This window comes from Bos mutus, chromosome 16 (assembly GCF_027580195.1).
Source record: "Bos mutus isolate GX-2022 chromosome 16, NWIPB_WYAK_1.1, whole genome shotgun sequence".
Taxonomy (NCBI): domain Eukaryota; kingdom Metazoa; phylum Chordata; class Mammalia; order Artiodactyla; family Bovidae; genus Bos; species Bos mutus.
Window position 1 is genome coordinate 39,261,476 of NC_091632.1, and position 20,058 is coordinate 39,281,533.

The window sequence follows — 20,058 nt, forward strand, 5'->3', positions numbered from 1 at the left end:
TGAAAGGCTATGCCCCCAAAACTACCAGCACAAGTCCTGGGCGCTTCAACCTCGCCCCCATTGCCTGTGGGTACAGGGGCAGCTGCATTAATGAGTATTACACACGCTCCTCAAGTGCGCCTTTGTTCCCCTGCCCCATGTGCCTGGCCTCAGCCCGTAAGGTGCCAAGACCCGGCAGCAGCAGGATGGAGGCGATGACACCAGACATAGGAAACGTTTTTATTTCAAAAAGTTAATGTATTGAAGGCATCCTAAAACCTTAACAAGATCCCAGACACAGAAGCCTAACGAACAGACAAATAAATATGCAAACCTGCCCCACGCTCGGGGGGCTGGCACTGGGTGTCGGACCCTGGAGGGAGGGTGTGCTAGTCCAGAAGAGTCTCTGAAGTATAAATATAGAATACTTTATAACAGTAGGTCAGCATTAAATACTAGTCACCAAACTCTCATATAACTTAACTTGCCTCACAGACTCAAAGTCATGTACATCTAACACATAGAGACAGTCCCTCGCGGGGTGGCCCCGCCTGTCAGTGTGCAGTGATGCAGCGGAGCACGGAGGGCAGGCAGGGAGGGGACACTTCTCAAGGGTCGGCCCTGCTCCTGCACCCCCAGCAGGAGCCTGCTGTTGCTGAGGCTGGTGCCTCCCCTTCCCAAGGTGGGGTCTGGGGGTGGGGACCTGGGGAGTTTCTAGGAAGTGAACATCACTGCCCCCCCCCCCAAACCATCATCTGAGTCACCACCGGCGAGTGGGGTGGCTGGTCACACAGTAAAGTACCAAAAACACAGCAAAGACCAGACCAAGGCCCAGGCTCCGGCCCTCAGCACTGACCAGAACGCCGTGGCAGGTGACAAACGCTGATTTAGGAGGAAATCATGTGTCTGCAGCCCCAGCGAAAGGCCTCCCCATAAGCCACTGCCTGTGGAGATTCCTGCCCTTGACACAGAGGAACAGCCCTGCCTGCCTGGGGGGTGGTAGGAGGAGTTCCAGTGACCATGGCACACGCTGCCTTCCACCCCCATCCTGCCTTCATGGGCTGCCCAGGCCCTCCACAGAGACAGCCCTGGAAAGGGTGTCTGGAATCTTTCCCATGAAACTGAGTCCCTGCTCCACCCCCATGACCTGTCACGTGTCACCACATCTCTCTGCGTGACGCCACACCCCCTGGGAGGGCACAGACTGGCACTGAACTGGTGACTGGGACAGAATCAGGGCTCCATGGATCCCAAGCACTCCGGCCTTGCTGTCCCCCTGCCACGCACAGGAGACGAGCCATCACATTGGGCAGCCTTGTCTGCCTGGGAACCCACGTTGGCCACTCCATGGAGCCAGACCACCTCTGGGTGGGCTTGGCCCACCAGGCAGGCACCTGGGCTGGAAGAAAGGTCACAATAAGCCCTGGGGAGTGAAGTGAGGGCAGTGGGGGGGGAGCGTCTAGGGCTGTATCCACCCTGGGGGGAGTGGGGCAAGCCAGCCCCAATTCACAAGGGAGGACACTCAGACCAGGAGGGGTGATCTGGCGGGGGAGGTCCCCAAGGAAGCAGAGGGAAAGCACTTATCTTGGCCAAGGCCCAAGGCAGGAAACGCCGACTACCTCCCCCCTGTCCCCCCACCGCCTTCTCACTGTGCCAGCTACACCGGGTGGGTGGGGGCTGGGAGTGGTCCCTGAGCCAGGGCCCAAGGGGACCTGAAGGGCCGGCTCTGGGCTGTGGCTGCTCCAGTGGGGTTTCCAGAGCAAGACGGTCGACCTGACAGCTATGGCTCCCCAAGGGCTCCTCATAGCGGGGAGGCAGGGCCCCCCCCCCCCACAGCTTCTGCCCAATAAAAGGATTGTTAAGAGCCACTTGGGAAGTGATGAGAAAACTTTTCTTGGTGAGAACATGGATGAATATCCACCCAACGAGGAAAACAAACACCCTCCCCTTTGGAAGGGAAGGAGGACAAATTCAAGCAAAGGGTACTTTGGGGACCTGGAGGGGCCAGGACCAGCATCCACTGAACACTCACACTCCTCAGAACCAGCGACACCAGCTCCGGGGTTCCCAGGGGCTCTTCCAGGCACCCACCTAGAGAAGCCCTGGCTTCTGCAGGGCTCAAAGCACATGCCAGCCCCCTAACCTCCCTGCGGAAAACTTCAGCAGTGGCCCTGGAAGAGTAAAGATCAAACCACCTGGACCTTGCTTCTAGCTGCCCTGTCTTCGTTTAAGGAAAGGCCAACTGCGTTTGAAACCTTGTGACCAACCACCGAATCCGCCCCGCCCCGGGTTCCTTGAGAAACAACCCGTTCCTCTGCTCAGGCTGCCAGGGCAAGGGCATCCACAGCTGTTTGCCTGGCGGGGCTTCAGCGACAAAGTCCCAGGGCCTCCTGGAGAGAAGCTACGACCTTGCACTTGCAGCCTTTAGTCCTCTCCTGCACTAGCCTGGGACGAAGGTCCTAGAGGCCCCCAAGTCATATGGGGCCACATTGGCAGGTGGGCTGGACAGGAACTCCAGCCCCTGCCCCGGCCCAGGTCCACTGGAGACAGACAACCCCTAGCAGGTCCCGCTGGGCCCTCTTCAAGGCCATGCTCTTGTCCACTCCCTGCCCTGTGTCGCCAGGTCTGAGCTTACTTCCAGGAGGCCCACCCATAGCAGATATCTCGGTGCGAGGCCCCAGCAGGGTTGAGGAGCTGAGCAGGCGGACCCCTTTACTGTGGAGCTGGCCTGCCGGCTGTCCAGCCCTGACCATGGAGTGTGGAACCTCCCTGGGGCCATCGTCGGCCTGATTCTCCATGTTCTGGATAGCAGGATCTGCGAAGAGGCTGTTCTCAGACTCCTGTCTGCTTGCACCCAGAAGTGCTGGCGTTCTGCTCTCCTGGGGCAGGGGCAGGCAGGGGGGCAAGGAGGCACAGGTGGTGACTGCAGGAGGGGTGTGCCTGCATCTGTGAGGTGGGGGCCTGGGGCAGGGGGGATTCACTGGAGCCTGAGACGTGCTGACAGGGAGGCAGCTCTTCCTGGACGAAGGAGCGGGGGCACGCACACCAGCCTTGGTCCCAGCAAGCCTGCTGACAGGGAGGCAGCTCTTTCTGGACCAAGGAGCAGGAGCGTGCACATTAGCCTGGCCCCAGGAGGCCCTGAACGCACAGCAGCTCCCCAGGTATCACATCCTGAGCCTTGCTCGCTCAGCTGCCCCCGAGCCCACGCTCTGCCCGGTGGGCCCCACCTGTCCTGTGCACAAGGAAGGGGGTGCTACCCCCTGAGGTGCCAGGTTACCTGCACTGAGGCCCTCCCCGGGCCGGGCCGGGGCTAGTGCAGCTCAGCGGGGTTCTGTGGCGGCCGGGGCTGGCCCACATCCATGTCACTGCTGCCACCGTCTAGCTCAAAGCCACGCCCGCCCAGGGGTGTCTGGGGCATGAACTGGCGGAAGATGCTGACGCTGCCGTGCCAGAAGGTGGGCTCTGGGAGCCGACCCACCACGCTCCACGCCCGAGTCTCTGGGTCGTAGGCCTCCACCACGTCGGAGAGTTCGAAGGTGTTATCGTAGCCCCCAGAGACGTAGAGCTTACCTCCGAGGACGGCCAGGCTGCCCCCAACGTGCACCTGTGGGCCAAGGTGGGCAGTGAGGGGAGGCTGGCAGCCAGGACAGGGGAGAGCCCCCACAGCTCCCCCTCTGCGGGGAAGGTGCCCGGGGCCCCTGGCAGGGGTGGCCTTGGCTCTTCCTATACCCCGGCTAGGAAACAGGGGCTCCGTGCCCAGGGGTCACATGCCATGGCTGGTCCCAATGGTGGTCAAGGGCCTCCAAGCAGCATCACCCCTGTAAGACAGGCACAATCGTTCTCCCCATCTTACAGATGGGAAAACTGAGCCACACTTGGCTGACAGTGGCAGAGCTGGGCCTTGATCCAGAGTCTGGGCTCTGAACCACAAGACTGGACTATCCCACCTTTCCCAAAATCGCTATAATGAGTACGTGTAGCTCATTATGGGCTTCCCAGGTGGCGCAATGGTAAAGAACCCGCCTGGTAGTGCAGGAGATACAAGAGATGTGAGTTCAATCCCTGGGTCAGGAAGATTCCCCTGGAGAAGGAAATGGCAACACACTTCAGTATTCTTGCCTGAAGAATCCCATGGACAAGGAGCCTGGTGGCCTATAGTCCACAGAGTTGCAAAGAGTTGGACACAATTGAGCACGCATGTGCGGCAGCTCATTATGGGGACAACCAAAGTTAGATCTGGCAACAGTAAAGATGTCAAATAAACTCTGACATTGTAAATTATGACACTGGCCACACAGCGTTATCAAGAGAGAAGGTTTGGAAAATTCTTCTTTTGCTGTGGGGAGGTTGTGCCATGCAGCATGTGGGATCTTAGTTCCCCGACCAGGAATTGAACTCGTGCCCCTCGCAGTGGAAGCACAGAGTTCTAACCACTGGACCACCAGGGAAGTCCCAGGTTGAGAAGTATTAAGAAAGACAGAAAATAGAGATAGAGGTGGGTATAGATGTGTGTCTGGGAATAAGGAAAGTGTCCATGTGGCCAAATGCTACCAAACCTTCTTGGTTCCATCTTATTGTGAAACTCAACAAGCAGAGTCACACCCCATTAGGCAGAAGTGTGGGTACACAGCAGGTGCTCAATAAATGTACTCCCAAGGTCAATCCCCAGAGACCTCCTTGTCTGACCTCATCCCTCTGTTGCCCCTGTGTTCACTCTGCTCCAGCCATGCCAGGCTGAGGGCTTGTTCCATGAATGTATCAGGCATGGCCTGCCCCAGGCCCTTTGCACTTGCAGGCCCTCTGTGGAACACATTTCAAGCCTGCTCTCTGGCTCACAGCAGGCACTCGGTGAACTCTGGTCTGAACGGATGAACTAAGCTGTGTGACTCTAGCATCTTATTTAAGGTCTCTGTTTCGGTGACCCCCAAACACAAGTTGAAGATAGCAGCAGCCCACTGAGCAGTGAGACAACACTGGGGAAGTGCCCAGGACAGACCCCTGCCAGCTGGGACTGAACCCCCAAACACCTATGCTGACACTGGTTGGAAACCAGGACCAGCCAGAGCTCCCAATGCTGGCGAGTCTGCAAACTCACCTGATTCATTGACGGGATCTTATCCCATTCGTTCTTGGTGGGGTTATACACATCCACTTCGGCTGAGTCGTCCCTGGGGAGGGGGTGAGGAGGAAGAGCAGGTCAGAGTGAGTAGGAAGCCCCTGGGTGTGAGTGCTGGAGAGAGGGTCCTCCAGGCCCACCTGCTTTGGGGACCTCTGTGATGCTGTTTGGCTGCCCACTGGCCAGTGGGACCCCGCCCCTGGCTCAGGGGGCAGACTTCAGGTCCCCACACCTTGGGCTCTGAGCCTGGAACCCACCCTTGTTCCACACACCCAACAATCACACTTAAACCCTTTCCTGCAGCCCAGCACCAATGCAGCCGACCCTGACCCCCTACCATGGTCACATGGTAGCCTCAGCTCCAAAACTGACCATGGCCCTTCCGTCCAATCTCCACTTATTCTTCTGATTTGGACTTCTGCCTCCTCTTCAGGACAGCCTTTCAGGGCTGACCAGGCTAGGCCAGGCCTCCCGCCCACTGCCCACCCCCCTGTGCCCTGGACTGCTCCTCGGCCACTGCCCTCCCACCGCCGCCAGCCCCCATCACACCCTGTTCACTGCTACATCCTAGGTGCCCAGCAGGGTGACCAGAATCGCAGGAGCAAGGACACCAGCACTGCCCCCCACTCTGGGCTCAGGCTCCTTCAATCCTGTTTGACTCACTCGTGATGACTTCACTCAAATGTGAAGGCACAGCCTCAAAAAACACTATCTCCCAAATAGTAGCGCTGATGATGATGATGGTCACAGGTCAGGGGTTAGCAGAAGGGCCAGAGAGTAAACACTTCAGGCCTTGTGGAACAGACGGCCTCTGCGGCAGGTCCCCAGCGCTGCCGCCGAGAACAAATGCAGCCATAGACGTATAAACAAAGGGGCTGGTTGCCTTCCCATAAAACCTTATTTACGGACGCAGCTTTGAATTTCACATAACTTTCTGCACGTCAGGAAGTATGACTCTCGCTTTGATTTTTTTTTTTTCCCTCCAACCACTTCAGAATGTAAAAACCAACCTTAGGTTGTGGCCCATGAGATGACGATAATTGATATGGGAACCCACTGGGCTGCCCGCCCCAGCTGCAGGAACACAGAAGCTGCAGTCAGAAGGTGCCAGGCTGGACAAGGCTCTTGCCTCCTGCCTCTGTGGGGTTGGGACACCCCAGCCCAGGAGCCATGTGAAACTGGGACCAAAGTGGAGCATGGCTAAGGGGAGGGGGCTGCTGGTTGCTGCTCACAGCCAATGGCAGCTGCAGCGGACAGTGTGGGACACCTTGTCACAGCCTCTTCTAGACGGGAGCTACCCCCACAGGGGGCCTTGTGAGCAGGGGTGATGTGGCCGAGGTGCCCAATGGAGTGGACAGGGTGCATGAACGCTCACGTGCATGAGACCCAGGCCCCTGGGCTCACCCACATGCTCAGGTGAGGCCAGGTCCCCACTCTTCACTTACAGGACAAACAGGCTGCCTTTCCAGACTGCTCACACTCTTGCCAGGTTTGGTGGGAACTCTGGTGGGGGGGTGGGTGTGATGAGTAAAGTCAAGCCCGCCTACCCGGCCCTCCATAGGCTAGGTGACCATGTATGAAGGCTAACAGTGGGTCTGGGGGGGCATCCTAAGGTTCGCATGTGGGGCGGTTTAGCAGCTGACCAGCAACCCCAACCAGGAGGACCAAGGTGCTGGGGCCTTCCGCCCACACGCTGGTCCTTGGGCATATCTTGTTCTAGGACCGTGGGGTGGGGGTAGGAGGGCGTTCTCAAAGGCACACAGCCTGGAACTGCCATGAGGGGCTGAGGTCAAGTTCCTGGCACTCTGAGGAAGGTTCTGGCACACTCGTAAGGTATATTTATAGCCATCCCCACCCCCACTTTGAAGAGGTTTTCACGACTCGGGGAGGAGAGCTGGACGAAGGATCAGACGATGTGATGTTTTACAAGAGGGCCGGGAGCCGGCTGGGTCTCTGGGGCTTCCTCGGAGCCGACCTGACCTTTCTGGGAATCAGGGAGGCCTGGCCACCAGGAGACAAGCAACACCACTGGGTTCTAGCTGTGTTCTCCCAGGAAGCCTGGGAACGAGCCTCAGGTCTGGGGGAGGGCAGGCTCAGCCAGTGAGAGGTGAGTGGCCCAAGAAGCACACAGTCCCTGTCCTCGGCTCCCTATTCAAAGTCCCAGATGGAATGGGGAGGGAGGGATGATCATTCACACCTTCCCCTCCCCTCTGGGTCTGAAGCTTCAGGCAGGCTCTAGGCCAGGGTGGGGAGAGGCAGATACACAGGCCTAGGAGCACGTAGGGCTCCCTGATGGCTCAGATGGCAAAGAACCTGCCTCCCAATGCAGGAGAACCAGGTTTGGTCCCTGGGTTGGGAAGATCCCCTAGAGGAGGGCATGGCTACCTACTCCAGTATTCTTGCTTCAAGAATCTCAGGGACAGAGAAGCCTGGCGGGCTATAGTCCATAAGGTCACAAAGAGTCAGATACAACTGAGCGACTAACACACACAAGCACGTATGTGTGTGCATACGTGACACACACGCAGAAGCTGTGAGCTGCAGGTGTGGAGCTCCCAGCTCCTCGGATGTCCACTGGCCGATGAGGAAGGGGCATTTGGCTGTGACAAATCGTCAAGACCCACGGATGCATGCTGACCCACTGGGTGCCCAGCTCCACGGCTCCGCAGCTGGGCCCAGGGAGGCTGGGATGTGGTGACAGCACATGGGACCTGGGTTGGAAGTTCTTGGTTCTAACCCAGTGCCACCATTTAAAGCCTGAGGGGGCCTTTCCTGGTGCTCCAGTGGCTAAGATGCCGTGCTTCTAATGCAGGGGGCCCAGGTTCGGTCCCTGGTCAGGGAACTAGATCCCACATGCCTGCATGCCACAACTGAAGATCTGAGTGCAGCAACTAAGACCTGATGCATTCGCATAAATATACATAAAAGCCTGCAGTTGTGAGCAAGTTCCTTGTTTTTTTTGCCACCTGTGAAAGGGGGACAACAGTGGTGTCATCTTATTAGACAGCCACGGGGGACTAGCCTTGAAAATGCCCATAAAGCAGGTAACCCAGAGCTCGACCCAACTGGGGATTCCAACGGGCAAACTATGGTCATTGTTCCTGCAGGCAGCTCCAGGTCGGCTTCATACCAGGCCCCTCCCTGGTCCAGGGTGGTGGCAGGATCCTGGGAGAACCGCATTCTTTCAGCAAGACTCATGAGCCCTCCTGGGCCAGGCCGGGCAGGAAGGGAAGAGACAGAACCTGCAGAGACGCACTGAACCCGGAAGTTCTGCTTTCTGCAGAGGGGGCAAGGTCAATCCATCCACCTGGTCCCTCACACCTGGCACCAGTCGGCTGATGAGCAAACTGTCTGTCAAGGCCATGCTCCCCCTCTCAAAGACTCAAGTGTCCAGAAAGCTCTCCTCTTATTAAGATTCAAAGTTCCTCTAAGGTAGGATAGGTGGCTCCTTTTGGTAAAGGTCACATGAGACCAACTTGGGTTTTTAGAGGGACCCAGCTTCCCAGGTTGAGAAGGCAATGGCAACCCACTCCAGTACTCTTGCCTGGAAAATCCCATGGACGGAGGAGCCTGGTAGGCTGCAGTCCATGGGGTCGCTAGGAGTTGGGCATGACTGAGCGAATTCACTTTAACTTCTCACTTTCATGCACTGGAGAAGGAAATGGCAACCCACTCCAGTGTTCTTGCCTGGAGAATCCCAGGGATGGGGGAGCCTGGTGGGCTGCCGTCTATGGGGTCGCACAGAGTCGGACACGACTGAAGCGACTTAGCAGCAGCAGCTTCCCAGGTGGCACTAATGGTAAAGAACCCGCCTGCCAATGCAGGAGACAAGGGTCTGATCCCTGGGTCAGGAAGATCCCCTGGAGGATGAAATGGCAACCTATTCGAGTATTTTTGCCTGGAGAATCCCACAGACAGAGAAGCCTGGTGGGCTATAGCCCACAGGGTCGCAAAAAGTCAGACACAACTGAAGCAACTTAGCGTGCATACACAGGCGAAGTCTAGCCAAAAGACATAGTTAATTTAGCATCTTTGAATCTCAAAAAGTTCTCTGCAAAGACCTAGCTCCATCCATCACACTTGGGTCTCAAGAGGCCACAGAAACCACTCTAAGGAATGAGGGGCAGAACCATGGCTCCATGTCAGAAAGATCCAACCTCAGGGCCCAGTGTGGCCTCAGTCTCCTCATCTGTGAAATGGGAGAACACTGAAGCTGTGCTTAGCTAGTAAAAAAGAGCACCCAGTGGCCTTGGCCCCTGGGGACTCACCTGATGAAGTACATGAGTCCGTTCAGAGTCACTGTCTTGGGGGCAAAGGACCAGGGTGGAAGCTGGCCACAGTCCACCAGTGACCACAGGTCCATGTCTGGGTGGTAGCACTGCATGACCATGGTCTCCTTGCCGGCCAGGGAGCCGATGGCATAGAGCCGGCCCCGGCAGGCCGTGGTAGAACAGTTGTCCATGGGATAGGTCATGGGCTGCAAGGCCTCCCAGGAGTCGGTGGTGTGGTCGTAGCGCTCCGTGCTGTCTGCAGCCACCACGTACAGCAGCCCGTCCAGCACGGAGGAGCTGTGGTACTCCCGGGCCTTCAGCATGGGCGCCACCTCTGTCCACTCATTCACGCTTGAGTTGTACCTCCACACGCAGTCGTAGAGCCGGGAGCCATCAGATCCGCCTGCCAGGGAGGACAATGGGCAGATAGATGATTAGCCCACACCAACTCAGGGTGAGTCACCCACCTGTGACTCCCTGAACTTCCTAGAGAGTAAGGATGAAACACACATCCTCTCTTACCAAGGCCCGAGCCAGGGGCTCAAGCCAGGTATAGGCTGACCATTGCCCAGGAGGATGGTCCAGCTTCATGCCATAAAAACACCACCGCACCTCTGTGGGCCAACCGGAGGCCCAGAGGCCACAATTCTGAGTACACAGTAACCTCAGTTTGGATCCCTGCACTCAGAGTCAGACACCTCAACTGGACGGGAGCACCAGGTCTTGGAGTTCATTTTCCCAGGGAGCCACAAGTCATGTGGGTAGGAGGGACTTCCCTGGTGGTCCAGTGGCTAAGACTCTGAGCTCACAATGCAGGGGGCACAGGTTCGATCCCTTGTTGGGGAACTAAGATCCTGCATGCTGTGCTTGGCCAAAAAAAAAAAAGAAAAAACAAAGACAGCATATGTGGGTGGGGTGCCTGGGGACTTGTTCATTAAATTCTAGGCATCCCCTAACCAAGGCTGGGCCAGGATGAGTTAAGAGGAAACCTAAGCGCTCAGCCAGGAAGAAACCTAACACAGAAGGTGATGCTATGAGTGAACTTCTGGGGTTGTATTTCTTGATTTACGTGCAAGCTACTGACTTGTTTTGTTTGGAAAAAGTCATCAAGCTGCAAGTATGATGTCTACTTTTCCATCTATATGTCCAAAAAAAGGGCTAAAAAGCAAACAAACAAAGCCCAGTGGTACTGGCTATTGCCAAAAATTAAACCAGGCTCACCTAGGACATTAGGATTCTCACAGGGTGAAGGGACCCTAAGAACCCTGGGGGTTGGATTCCCCTCCTTGCCCGAGCCTGGGGGCACAGGGCAGAGCAGAGCCGCCATGACATTCTATCCGGCTCACAGCCCAGAGCTTTTAGAGGGAGAAGACAGCCTCCTTGTAAAGTCCTCCCAGCCTCCCTTCTTTCTTCTAAAGAAGAACTGTGTCAAAGGCAGCTGAAGCCACCTCCTTGCCCCTGTGAGATTCCCTAGAGGCAGCTGTAGGGAATGACCCAGCCACCTGTCTAAACCCAAAGGATTAGCTGAGACATTTATGGAAGGGTGTGCAAATTGGGGCGAGTCTGACCAGTTGTGGGAGTTCACTGACCAGACTTCAGTGGTGGGGGGAGGGGTGGGGTTGAAGGGGGTTGGTTCCCCAACAACACAGGGCCAACCTCAGACTGGGAACTGGCCCATTCTGGCAGATTCCCGTGGAGGCAGGACCTGGAATGGCAGCCATCCTCAGGCAGGACCTGGAGTGGCAGCCTGTCCTCAGGCTGGGTTGAGCCCAACTTCTCAGCTCAGAGCCCCCAGGACACTGGAGGGAGGCGAGGGTACCTCAGAGCTGGCTTTCTCCCGAACTAACGTGCCAGGTTGGACACAGCGCTGCGCTGGCCCAGCTGAGGCCTCCCTGCCTGATCCAGCCCCCTGCAGGCCCTGAGCGTATGCTTGGTCGGGTTCTTTCCTTATATAGCCCTCGCACAGACCGCCCCTCCTTAACCTACGCATGGAGGGAGCCTCATGTTTGAACTGGGATTCATCTTTAATAAAAAATGTGGGAGATGCCCAGGACTGGGGCGGGCTGGGACCCGCCCAGCATGACTCGGCAGTGTTTTGGGGTTTGGGCCAAGTAATTGGAAGAAAACCTCTTAGCATGTGACTCTGTTTACAGTTGCTGGGCTGGGAGCAGCCTAAACACCACGTGACCCACAGCACAGGGCCTAGGTACAAGCCTCAGGGAATGCTGTCACTGGTGACCAAGTGAGTGAGTCAGGGGACTGTGCTGCTCAGCTGGGAGGGAGAAATACCCCCTACTGGGGTAGAAAGGATGTACCACAGGGTGTCAGTCCTTGGGCTGTCCCCAGATTCCTTAGGGAGAAAAGGGAAGCACTCATAGTGCAGGGTTGGAGAAGGAAATGGCAATCCACTCCAGTGTTCTTGCCTGGGGAATCCCAGGGACGGGGGAGTCTGGTGGGCTGCCGTCTATGGGGTCGCACAGAGCCGGACACGATTGAAGCGACTTAGCAGCAGCATGCAGGGAGGCTACCCCAGTGTCTTGCCACCAAATGGGGATACCACCTGGGCAAGGAGGGGGCTGCTCAGACAGGCCCTGTGAGAGCCACAGACGGCTACTTGTCCCACTAACACAAAGGGGTTCTTCTAGATCTTAAGTATCAACCCTAGAAACTTCTGTGCCTGCAAGTCGGGGGTAGGGGGCGTGTCCACCTGCACCCAGGTGCCGCCTGCGTCTCCAGGCACTTCGGGTTCTCTTGCAGGTGAAAGTGCCTGCTTCCCCTTGGGGTCTGGGCGGGCCAGGGTCCTCCTGACCAGCCCTCATGCCCACTCACCCGTCACGTAGATGTCGTTGCCCAGCGCCACGATGCTGTAGCCTCCGCCCAGGTGGTCGGGGAACTCGGCCAGGTAGCGCCACTGGCCCGTCTGCGGGTTGTAGCAGTCGACGGTGACCAGTTCGTCGCAGTCCTGGTCGCATCCGCCCACGAGCACGAGGATCTCGGCGAGGCCGGTGGAGGGGCGCGGCCGCATCCGAGGGCAGGGCCCGCGGTCGTGGCGGTCGTAGCGCGCCGCCTGGAAGTCGCGCGCCTCGCGCAGCAGGCGCAGGCAGGGCGGGCAGCGGGCCACCAGCGGCTCGGCCTCGACGTGCGCCAGCAGGTAGAAGCGGCGCACGAAGGGCAGGCGCACGGCCTCCAGCAGCTGCGGCCAGTGCGCCGCGCGGCGCGGCGGGTCGGCGCGTACCCAGCGCAGTGCCAGCTGGTAGGCGGCCTCCTCCTTGGGCACGCAGAGCCCGTCGTCACGCAGGTAGCGCAGCAGCCGCGCCAGGGGCAGACGCTCCAGCTGCTCGGCGCCCAGCTCGCCCACGTGGCGCAGGATGAAGCGCTGAGCCGCGCTCGCCAGCCCCGCGCAGCTGAAGGCCTCGGCGAAGTCCTGCATGTCCAGGCAGTTGGTCAGGTCGAGCTGCTGCTGCAGGAAGGCGCCGCACGCCTCCTTCACCGCCGGGAACTGCAGCAGGTCGGCGGCGCGCAGCAGCGGCTCGGCGTTGTCGCCGCTCACCGCCACGCGGCCCGTGTAGCTGAAGTCGAGAAGCAGCTGCAGCATGTCGGGCGGCACGCCGTGCAGGCGCACCCGCTCGGCGCGGCTCTCGCGCAACTGCCCAGCGAACATGGCGCGGAAGTAGGGGCTGGCAGCCGCCAGCACGGCGCGGTGCGCCGGGAAGTCGCGTCCGCCCGCCGCCTCCAGGGTCACGTCCAGGAACTTGCGCTCGGCGCGGAGCTGGCTCAGGCCACGCAGCAGGCTCAGCGCGTGCGCGGGGTCCGAGAAGGGCAGTACGGCCAGGGGCGCCGGCCGCTCCATGGCGCCTTGACTGGGGGCGCGGGGCCGCTGCTCGCGGTACTCAGGAAAGCCGCGGCCGGGGCCAGCGGAGAGACACTCGGCGCTGGGAGCCGCCGCAATAAATACGACCGGGCGCGGCGGCCTCAGGGGGGCCGGGCCGGGGGGGCGGGCGTCACCGACACCGCCTACTTAACTCCTTTGGGTTCGGCGCCGCCGCCAGGCTGAGCGCGCCGACTCGCCTCCTCTCGCGCGCTCCCGCCCCCGCGCTCCAGGCTGAGTCACCGCCGCCTGCGCCCGTTCCCTCTCCCCGCCCTTCCGGAGCTTTCTGCGGCCTCCCGCCGACGCCGGAGCCTGGGACACCGGGTGACAAGTGTCCTTTCAGAGGGGGCGGCCCTGCCGTGCGCTGGAATCAGGCCTCCAGAGCCTGCCCATCACCCACTCGGCCCGGCTGCCGAACAAAACCCGGTGGGGGCGAACGAAGCCATCTCTTTCGCGCCAGACTTCCCAAACTGCTCCAGGGCGACTCGGTACAATGGCTTTTTTTTTTTTTTTGGAATTCCACTAGTTCCAAGGGTTGCTTGTTAACCCTATCTCGGGACAGATTTCTAACGACGAAATATGTTTTTACAATTCAGGATTAAAGCAAGAACAAGTATAAAGTCTTTAGGTGACGTTTTCTTCTTGGCGCATCCGTGAGGGACACGGGGCCAGATGCCAGCAATCTGCTCCGCTGCGTTCCTGCAGGAGTTTCTAACTTGACTAACTCGGTCAGTAACTTTCGTCAGCACACAAGGCGCAGTTTTAGTTTCTGAGTCATGGAGACCCTTTCAGGCTCCGAGCTCGCCTCTGAAGGGGAGGGGCCTGCCCTGGCTGTGTTTGGTCACCCTGGCCCTCTAGCCCCTCCTCTCCTGGTAATAGAAATAGGAAAGGCAGAAATCAGGGTAGGAAAGATCCATGAGAATTCGTTAGAATATACTATTAAACTGAACAAAACGCTGAAGCACCAGAATATAATTCCTAGGAAAAACAGCAGTTTTTCCTCTTCCATTTGAGGGGCGCCAGGTACCCAGAGGGAACCGGGCTCTCAGCTCAAGATCAGACGGGACTGCCTTAAAAACCAGAGATGTGCCTCTTCAATGTCACCACCACATGTGGGGTGACCACGAAGAAAGAAATCTTCCTTACTTTGGTTCCAGTAGATACAATACCAGGACTTTGCTTTCAAAGAAACCAGACGAAAAAATTCCCTCACTTGGAAGCCATTTTTTTCTTCAGTTTAATGGACGCATTTGCTCATTTTTAGAAAAGACCCTTATTGGGCTTCTTGTGTTGCAGATGAAACCTGGGTTTCTGTTACTGGGTAGCCCCCATCCCGCCCTGAAAGCTTGGCAAACACACCGGATGGAAGCCTCACTCCACTCGCGTGTGTCCTGGGGCAGGCGGGCCACACCAGGAGCTACTGTCATTTCTTGGTTCCAGCTCACTCGACTCAGCCTTTGGAGAAGACATCTTGATTTTATTCCATCTCGGAGAAGTGAACTGTAGGCCCTCTTTTCTCTTCGGGAATCTCTCACCATCTTGCCGTGAGAAGGTATCTGATCTGAATGCCAGCATGGGAAGCACAGCCCTAAGTCAGAAAACATTCAGGTACCCAGGCCGGCTGCCTGTTGCCCATAGATGGACTGTTCACACAGCTATTAACGGCAGCATTCCTGGGTCCAGGAGCCGGGCCAATAAGCTTACTTGCTCAGGCTTTGTGACAAGAAAGTCTGAGTAGCCAGGAAGTGGGATGTTTTCAGGGAAAAGTACTATAGTCCCTCTAGGTCAAAACCCACCCACCTGGTATAAATCAAATCTTTACATCAATAATGTTTCTGTAGTTAAGAACTGAGCCTACTTTTGTGTATCCCCAACAACAGGGATTAACTGTTTCAGGTTTACTTTGAAGAATAGATGTTGCTATCTATTAAAATAGAGCGATGTTCATGTAATAATGTCAAGCAAACAATCTGATTACCTGTGTGTCCCCCAATTGTTATATGTGTTTATATGCCTACCAAGAAACTGTGAAGGTAATATTTTTCTCGAGGTGGCTAGGTTTATTTTGTTTTTTGCTTACCTGCATTTTTTGTTTTCCTATATTAAACATATGTAACCTGGATATTCAAGGAATATTGAAAGTTCAAAATAAAAAGTTCAGTTCTTGAGGAAAAAAAGTATATTATTAATATCCTAGACCTAACAGGAGAGCACTTGAAGCACTTGAAGATGTGTATAAATCTAAGGCAATGAAGGAATGTAGTTAGAAAAGAAAGGAACAGATTTAGACTTATCAGCTGTGTTTGGAATTTTGAATAACCTGCTAACCCAAGCATGCTACTTGGTTCCTTTTTTTTGCTCATTAATCTCATGAGTTCAAAACGGGAATGTGAAAAATTCATTCACTGCAGTATGATAGTGTGATGCATACAGTCAGCAAACTGTATTAATATAGGGGTTTAAAAGTCTCAAATATCATCCAACACCCTGCTGCTGCTGCTAAGTCGCTTCAGTCGTGTCCGGCTCTGTGCGACCCCATAGACGGCAGCCCACCAGGCTCCCTCGTCCCTGGGATTCTCCAGGCAAGAACACTGGAGTGGGTTGCCATTTCTTTCTCCAATGCATGAAAGTGAAAAGTGAAACTGAAGTCCTTCACCCGACTCCTAGCGACCCCATGGACTGCAGCCTACCAGGCTCCTCCATCCATGGGATTTTCCAGGCAAGAGTACTGGAGTGGGGTGCCATTGCCTTCTCCAACACCCTAGGTGTGGTGCAAACACCACTTTCTGGTGAGGAGGGTGTTAACTGTAACCAACAAGCAATAGTTTGTGGGAAAATATATTTAAAGACTAAACTTCAGTCATGAATGTTTTAAAATTGTACCTCTTCTAAAATCATGAAACTGGTCTAAGTAAATTTATGATCATGTAATTCAAAGTGATTTAACAAATAATGGTACATATTTCATTAAATACCAAATTAAATAAAAACAAATTTCATTTAAAAAATGAAAACTACTTGATATTTGAATTCTGATTTTAGGCAGTCAGGACAACAGGTAACTGAGATAATTTTAAAAGCTGCTGTGACCTCCTTTTTATTTTCTTTGAGAACATACAGGAAGGCTCATAGCCTCATTGAGTTACACAAGCCTGTTTGCCATGACAAGGCTGTGATCCATGAAGGGGACAGGAACAGTATAAATACTGTAGCATTTATAAAGTCAGAAAGAGATTGTACCTTTTCCCAATTAGACATTCTGAATTTTTTCTGATTCTGGGCTGCCTAAGGTGTGGTTTGTAATGTACTTATTACATATAATTTTTTCCTTTAAGGAATATTACAGTATTCTGTTAATTATTAAGTGTAGTATTATATGAAAATGACATGCTACAAATAAAAACATTTACATTGTTTGGGACATAGTGTTACCTATTAATCTTTATATTTTACCTGTATAAACCAAAACATGAGAAATCCATTTGATTCATCTATGCACATCTAATTTTCATCATTATATGAAAAGTTGACAAGACCAGTTTAGAAATTATTAACAATTTAAAATTATTCACACTGAGACTTCCTTGGTGGTTAGGGGCTGAACCTCTGTGCTCCTAATGCTGGAGGCCTGGGTTCCATCCCTGGTTGGGAAACTAGGGTCCACATGCTGCAACAGAAGATCCTGCATGCGACAACTAAGATCTGGTAGAACAGCTATGACGAACCTAGACAGCGTATTAAAAAGCAGAGATGTTACTTTGCCAACAAAGGTCCATCTAGTCAAAGTTATGGTTTTTCCTGTAGTCATGTATGGATGTGAGAGTTGAATCATAAAGAAGGCTGAATGCTGAAGACTTGATGCTTTTGAGCTGTGGTGTTGGAGAAGACTCCTGAGAGTCCCTTGAACTGCAAGATCAAACCAGTTAATCCTAAAGGAAATCAATCCTGAATATTCATTAGAAGGACTGATGCAGAAGCTCTCCAGTACTTTGGACACCTGATGGAAGAACCGACTCATTAGAAAAGGCCCTGATGCTGGGAAAGATTGACAGCAGGAGAAGGGGACAACAGATGATGAGATGGGTGGATGGCATCACTGACTCAATGGATAAGAGTTTGAGCAAGCTCCAGGAGATGGTGAAGGACAAGGAAGCCTGGTGTGCTACGGTCTATAGGGTCGAAAAGTGGGACACAACTGAGTGACTGAGTAACTGAACAACAACAAAAGCCAAATAAATAAAAATAAGTATGAAAAAATTATTTACACATTCATACAGTAGGCAAGGTACTAAAAGTTCAAAATACAATTTTGAGGAATTTTCACTTATTTTCCTCTCCTGGAATTGGAAGTGAGAAAGGCAGAAAACTATGGGTAGGAAAACCCATTAAGAACCCATAAGAATATCCTATTAAACTGTGAAAAGATGAAACACCAAAAAATAATTCCTGGAAAAATATATCTTTTGTGTATAACCACATTCAGGCTGAGTTAAAACAGAAGCAGAAAAGCATTCCTGAGTTTCCCCCAAGTGAATGCAGTGTAGAGTGAGATTTAGGAAGGTGAAGCTATATTTGGTAACTCAATTAAAATAACTACATTCTCAAGTTACTTACTGGGAAACCATGGTATTCTTAGTATTTTAAAACTTGTCACAACCTGTGCTAATGTTGGCTTTTTTCTTCCTCTTCCCTGAGTAACTATAATCATCTGAGAATTAGTATTCAGTAGCAGTTTTTTTTTTTTTTTAAGCAGAAAACAAAGATATGGCTACTGTGGCTAATGCTCTTGCATGAATCATGGAATTCTAGATTTGCTCCCTGGAACCCAAGAATAGTAGAGAATACCTGAGAAATAAACTGAGTATGTTGAAGAAACCTAAGCCTGTCATACAGAGGAAACCACCTTTATTATCCCTGCAGCTACATGTATTATGCTATTGAATTGGGTCAGTTATTGGTGTTATAGTCCTTTTTTGAGGCAAGGGATGGTAGGTATTAACATCTATATCTTCTTCAAAAGCTAAGTTTCTAACAGGAATCAAAGGAAGGAGGGATAAAGAATGTCTTCCTCCATTAAGTTTTCTATTTCACTGGAGTGACAGGTAGGGAGAGAATCAGAGTACACCAGGTGTACTGGTCACCTTTATGGTGGTATTGTTGCTTAGCTGCTAAATCGTGTCCAGCTCTTTTTCCACCTCATGGACTATATAGCCTGCTAGGCACCTCTGTCCATGGGATTTCCCAGGCAAGAATAGTGGAGTGGATTGCCATTTCCTCTTCAGGGGATCTTCCCGGACCAGGGATGGATACATCTTCTGAGTTGGCAGGTGGATTCATTAGTGCTGAGCCACCAGGGAAAGCCCATCTTTGTATACTAAGAACTTAGTCACAAAATAACTATTGGATACCTACTCTAAGCAAGTTATCACTGTCACATGATATTTTCTGGGATTTTCTTAGTGTGACTGAGTGGTCCAGTATAGATCCCTGAATTCTAGGTACTTCAAGTACGTTATTATTGTAAGTTCTTTATATCAGTTTCTTAATGGGGGGGGGGGTTAATGTTTATTATGTGAAAAGTTATACTATTAGGGAATAATGATCTTTTAAAAAAAATTCCTCTATTCATTTGGACTTTGCCTCTCATAATTATTCTTTTCTTGGTATTTACACCTTTAAACTAGCAGTAGGATAATGTTCTTCTTGGCCCTTTCATATTTAGGCAAAACAAGTTGCTCTGGTGAATATGACCCTTGGCGAAACTGGCAAATCTCAGGACATTTGCTCTGGCAACAGAGATCAGATAACATCCAAATCTGGCTAAGTCACCTAAACGTGAGGACTCTGTGAGGTGTTAATGTTTTCACAGGCTAAATCTGATGTCTGTTTTTATCTTACTAGCTTTGTAAAGCACCTCAATTTACTATCACTTCTGGGGAGCTCTCCAATCTTTGAAGATCTTGCTGAAATATTTTTAAAAGTAGCAACAATGATAAAAGTAAACTACTATTTATTGAGGCAAGTAAAACATTTTATAGCTAAGGTATTAAAGGCTTAGAGAAGTAGTTCTAAGATAAATCAGCCTCTTAACCACTAAGTGTTTCCATCAGAATTATCTTAACCATCCAAACAGCAATAGACAACCAATGCAGCGTTTACTACCACGGAAATAGTCTAATTTTTTAGGGGTTCTTCCGATCATCTTTCTGATGTAGTATGTAGATAAGTTAGTTTTCTGATCTGAATTTAAATTTTATGTCATTCCTGTTTAACAGTTTGTCTTCGAAGCCACCTAATACGTTATTGAATTATTTACATTTCATATATAGACTTTTCTTTTTCAAATGGTTATTAAAAATATTAAAGTACTTGAGGCCTCTTCATGGTAAGTTTATCAGAGCAGTTAATTTTCAACTAAGTGTTCAGAGTCAATCAACCTTCAACATATAAAGTTGTAAAATACTCGGCAGTCCAGTATTTAAGTACAGCCAACTCAGTTAAATATCAGTAAACAAAGTCAATGTCAATGCCAAGTATCTCTATATCTCTATCGGGTTTTCGCCTCACCCACTGTTGTAATCCTGCGAAGAATACATTCAGGAACTAAGTCAATGCAAGTAAAAAAAAACAGGACTGATGTCAAGGTTAGGCGAATGGGAGGGAAAAAAAAAAAATAGCGCATTTAAAACACTTTCTAAAACACCGGCAACACTGGTGTAGTTTTTTAAAATGCGCTGGTAACCCGACACTTCGAAGTGTTTGCTACGGGGGAGACTCGGGCGGTCCCATCCTTCTCGGCCTCGGTCCGCTGTCCCGGAGCCCCG

General features: G+C 52.8%; 1 protein-coding gene and 1 long non-coding RNA gene across 4 annotated transcripts; one reads left to right on the forward strand and one right to left on the reverse strand.

Moving 5' to 3' along the window:
- Positions 1 to 205: 205 nt before the first annotated feature.
- KLHL21 (kelch like family member 21) lies at positions 206 to 13,421 on the reverse strand. Of its 3 annotated transcripts, none has more exons than XM_070385157.1 (5): positions 12,196 to 13,421; positions 9,364 to 9,769; positions 5,075 to 5,147; positions 3,257 to 3,583; positions 206 to 1,373 (listed from the first exon to the last, which is right to left on the reverse strand). In XM_070385157.1, exons 1-4 carry the CDS (start codon positions 13,214 to 13,216, stop codon positions 3,290 to 3,292), a joined length of 1,794 nt encoding a protein of 597 aa, XP_070241258.1. In that variant the 5' UTR covers positions 13,217 to 13,421; the 3' UTR covers positions 206 to 1,373; positions 3,257 to 3,289. The 3 variants fall into 3 exon arrangements, with proteins under 3 accessions (XP_070241258.1, XP_070241257.1, XP_070241256.1); XM_070385156.1 differs by having other exon boundaries at positions 206 to 1,378; XM_070385155.1 differs by having other exon boundaries at positions 206 to 3,583.
- Positions 13,422 to 13,584: 163 nt separating this feature from the next.
- On the forward strand, positions 13,585 to 15,299 carry LOC138991265 (uncharacterized). Its single transcript, XR_011467265.1, has 2 exons — positions 13,585 to 13,722; positions 13,831 to 15,299. It is a non-coding gene; the product is annotated as an uncharacterized lncRNA (long non-coding RNA).
- Positions 15,300 to 20,058: the final 4,759 nt, after the last annotated feature.

Bases quoted from the DNA above. Each gene is read 5' to 3' on its own strand.
- KLHL21 (XM_070385157.1), bottom strand. From the start codon at position 13,216: ATGGAGCGGCCGGCGCCCCTGGCCGTACTGCCCTTCTCGGACCCCGCG. The intron at 9,770-12,195 runs GTGAGTGGGCAT...CCTCCCTGGCAG, and splicing joins CAACGACATCTACGTGACGG to GCGGATCTGATGGCTCCCGG. The intron at 3,584-5,074 runs GTGAGTTTGCAG...CTTGGCCCACAG, and splicing joins AGATCCCGTCAATGAATCAG to GTGCACGTTGGGGGCAGCCT.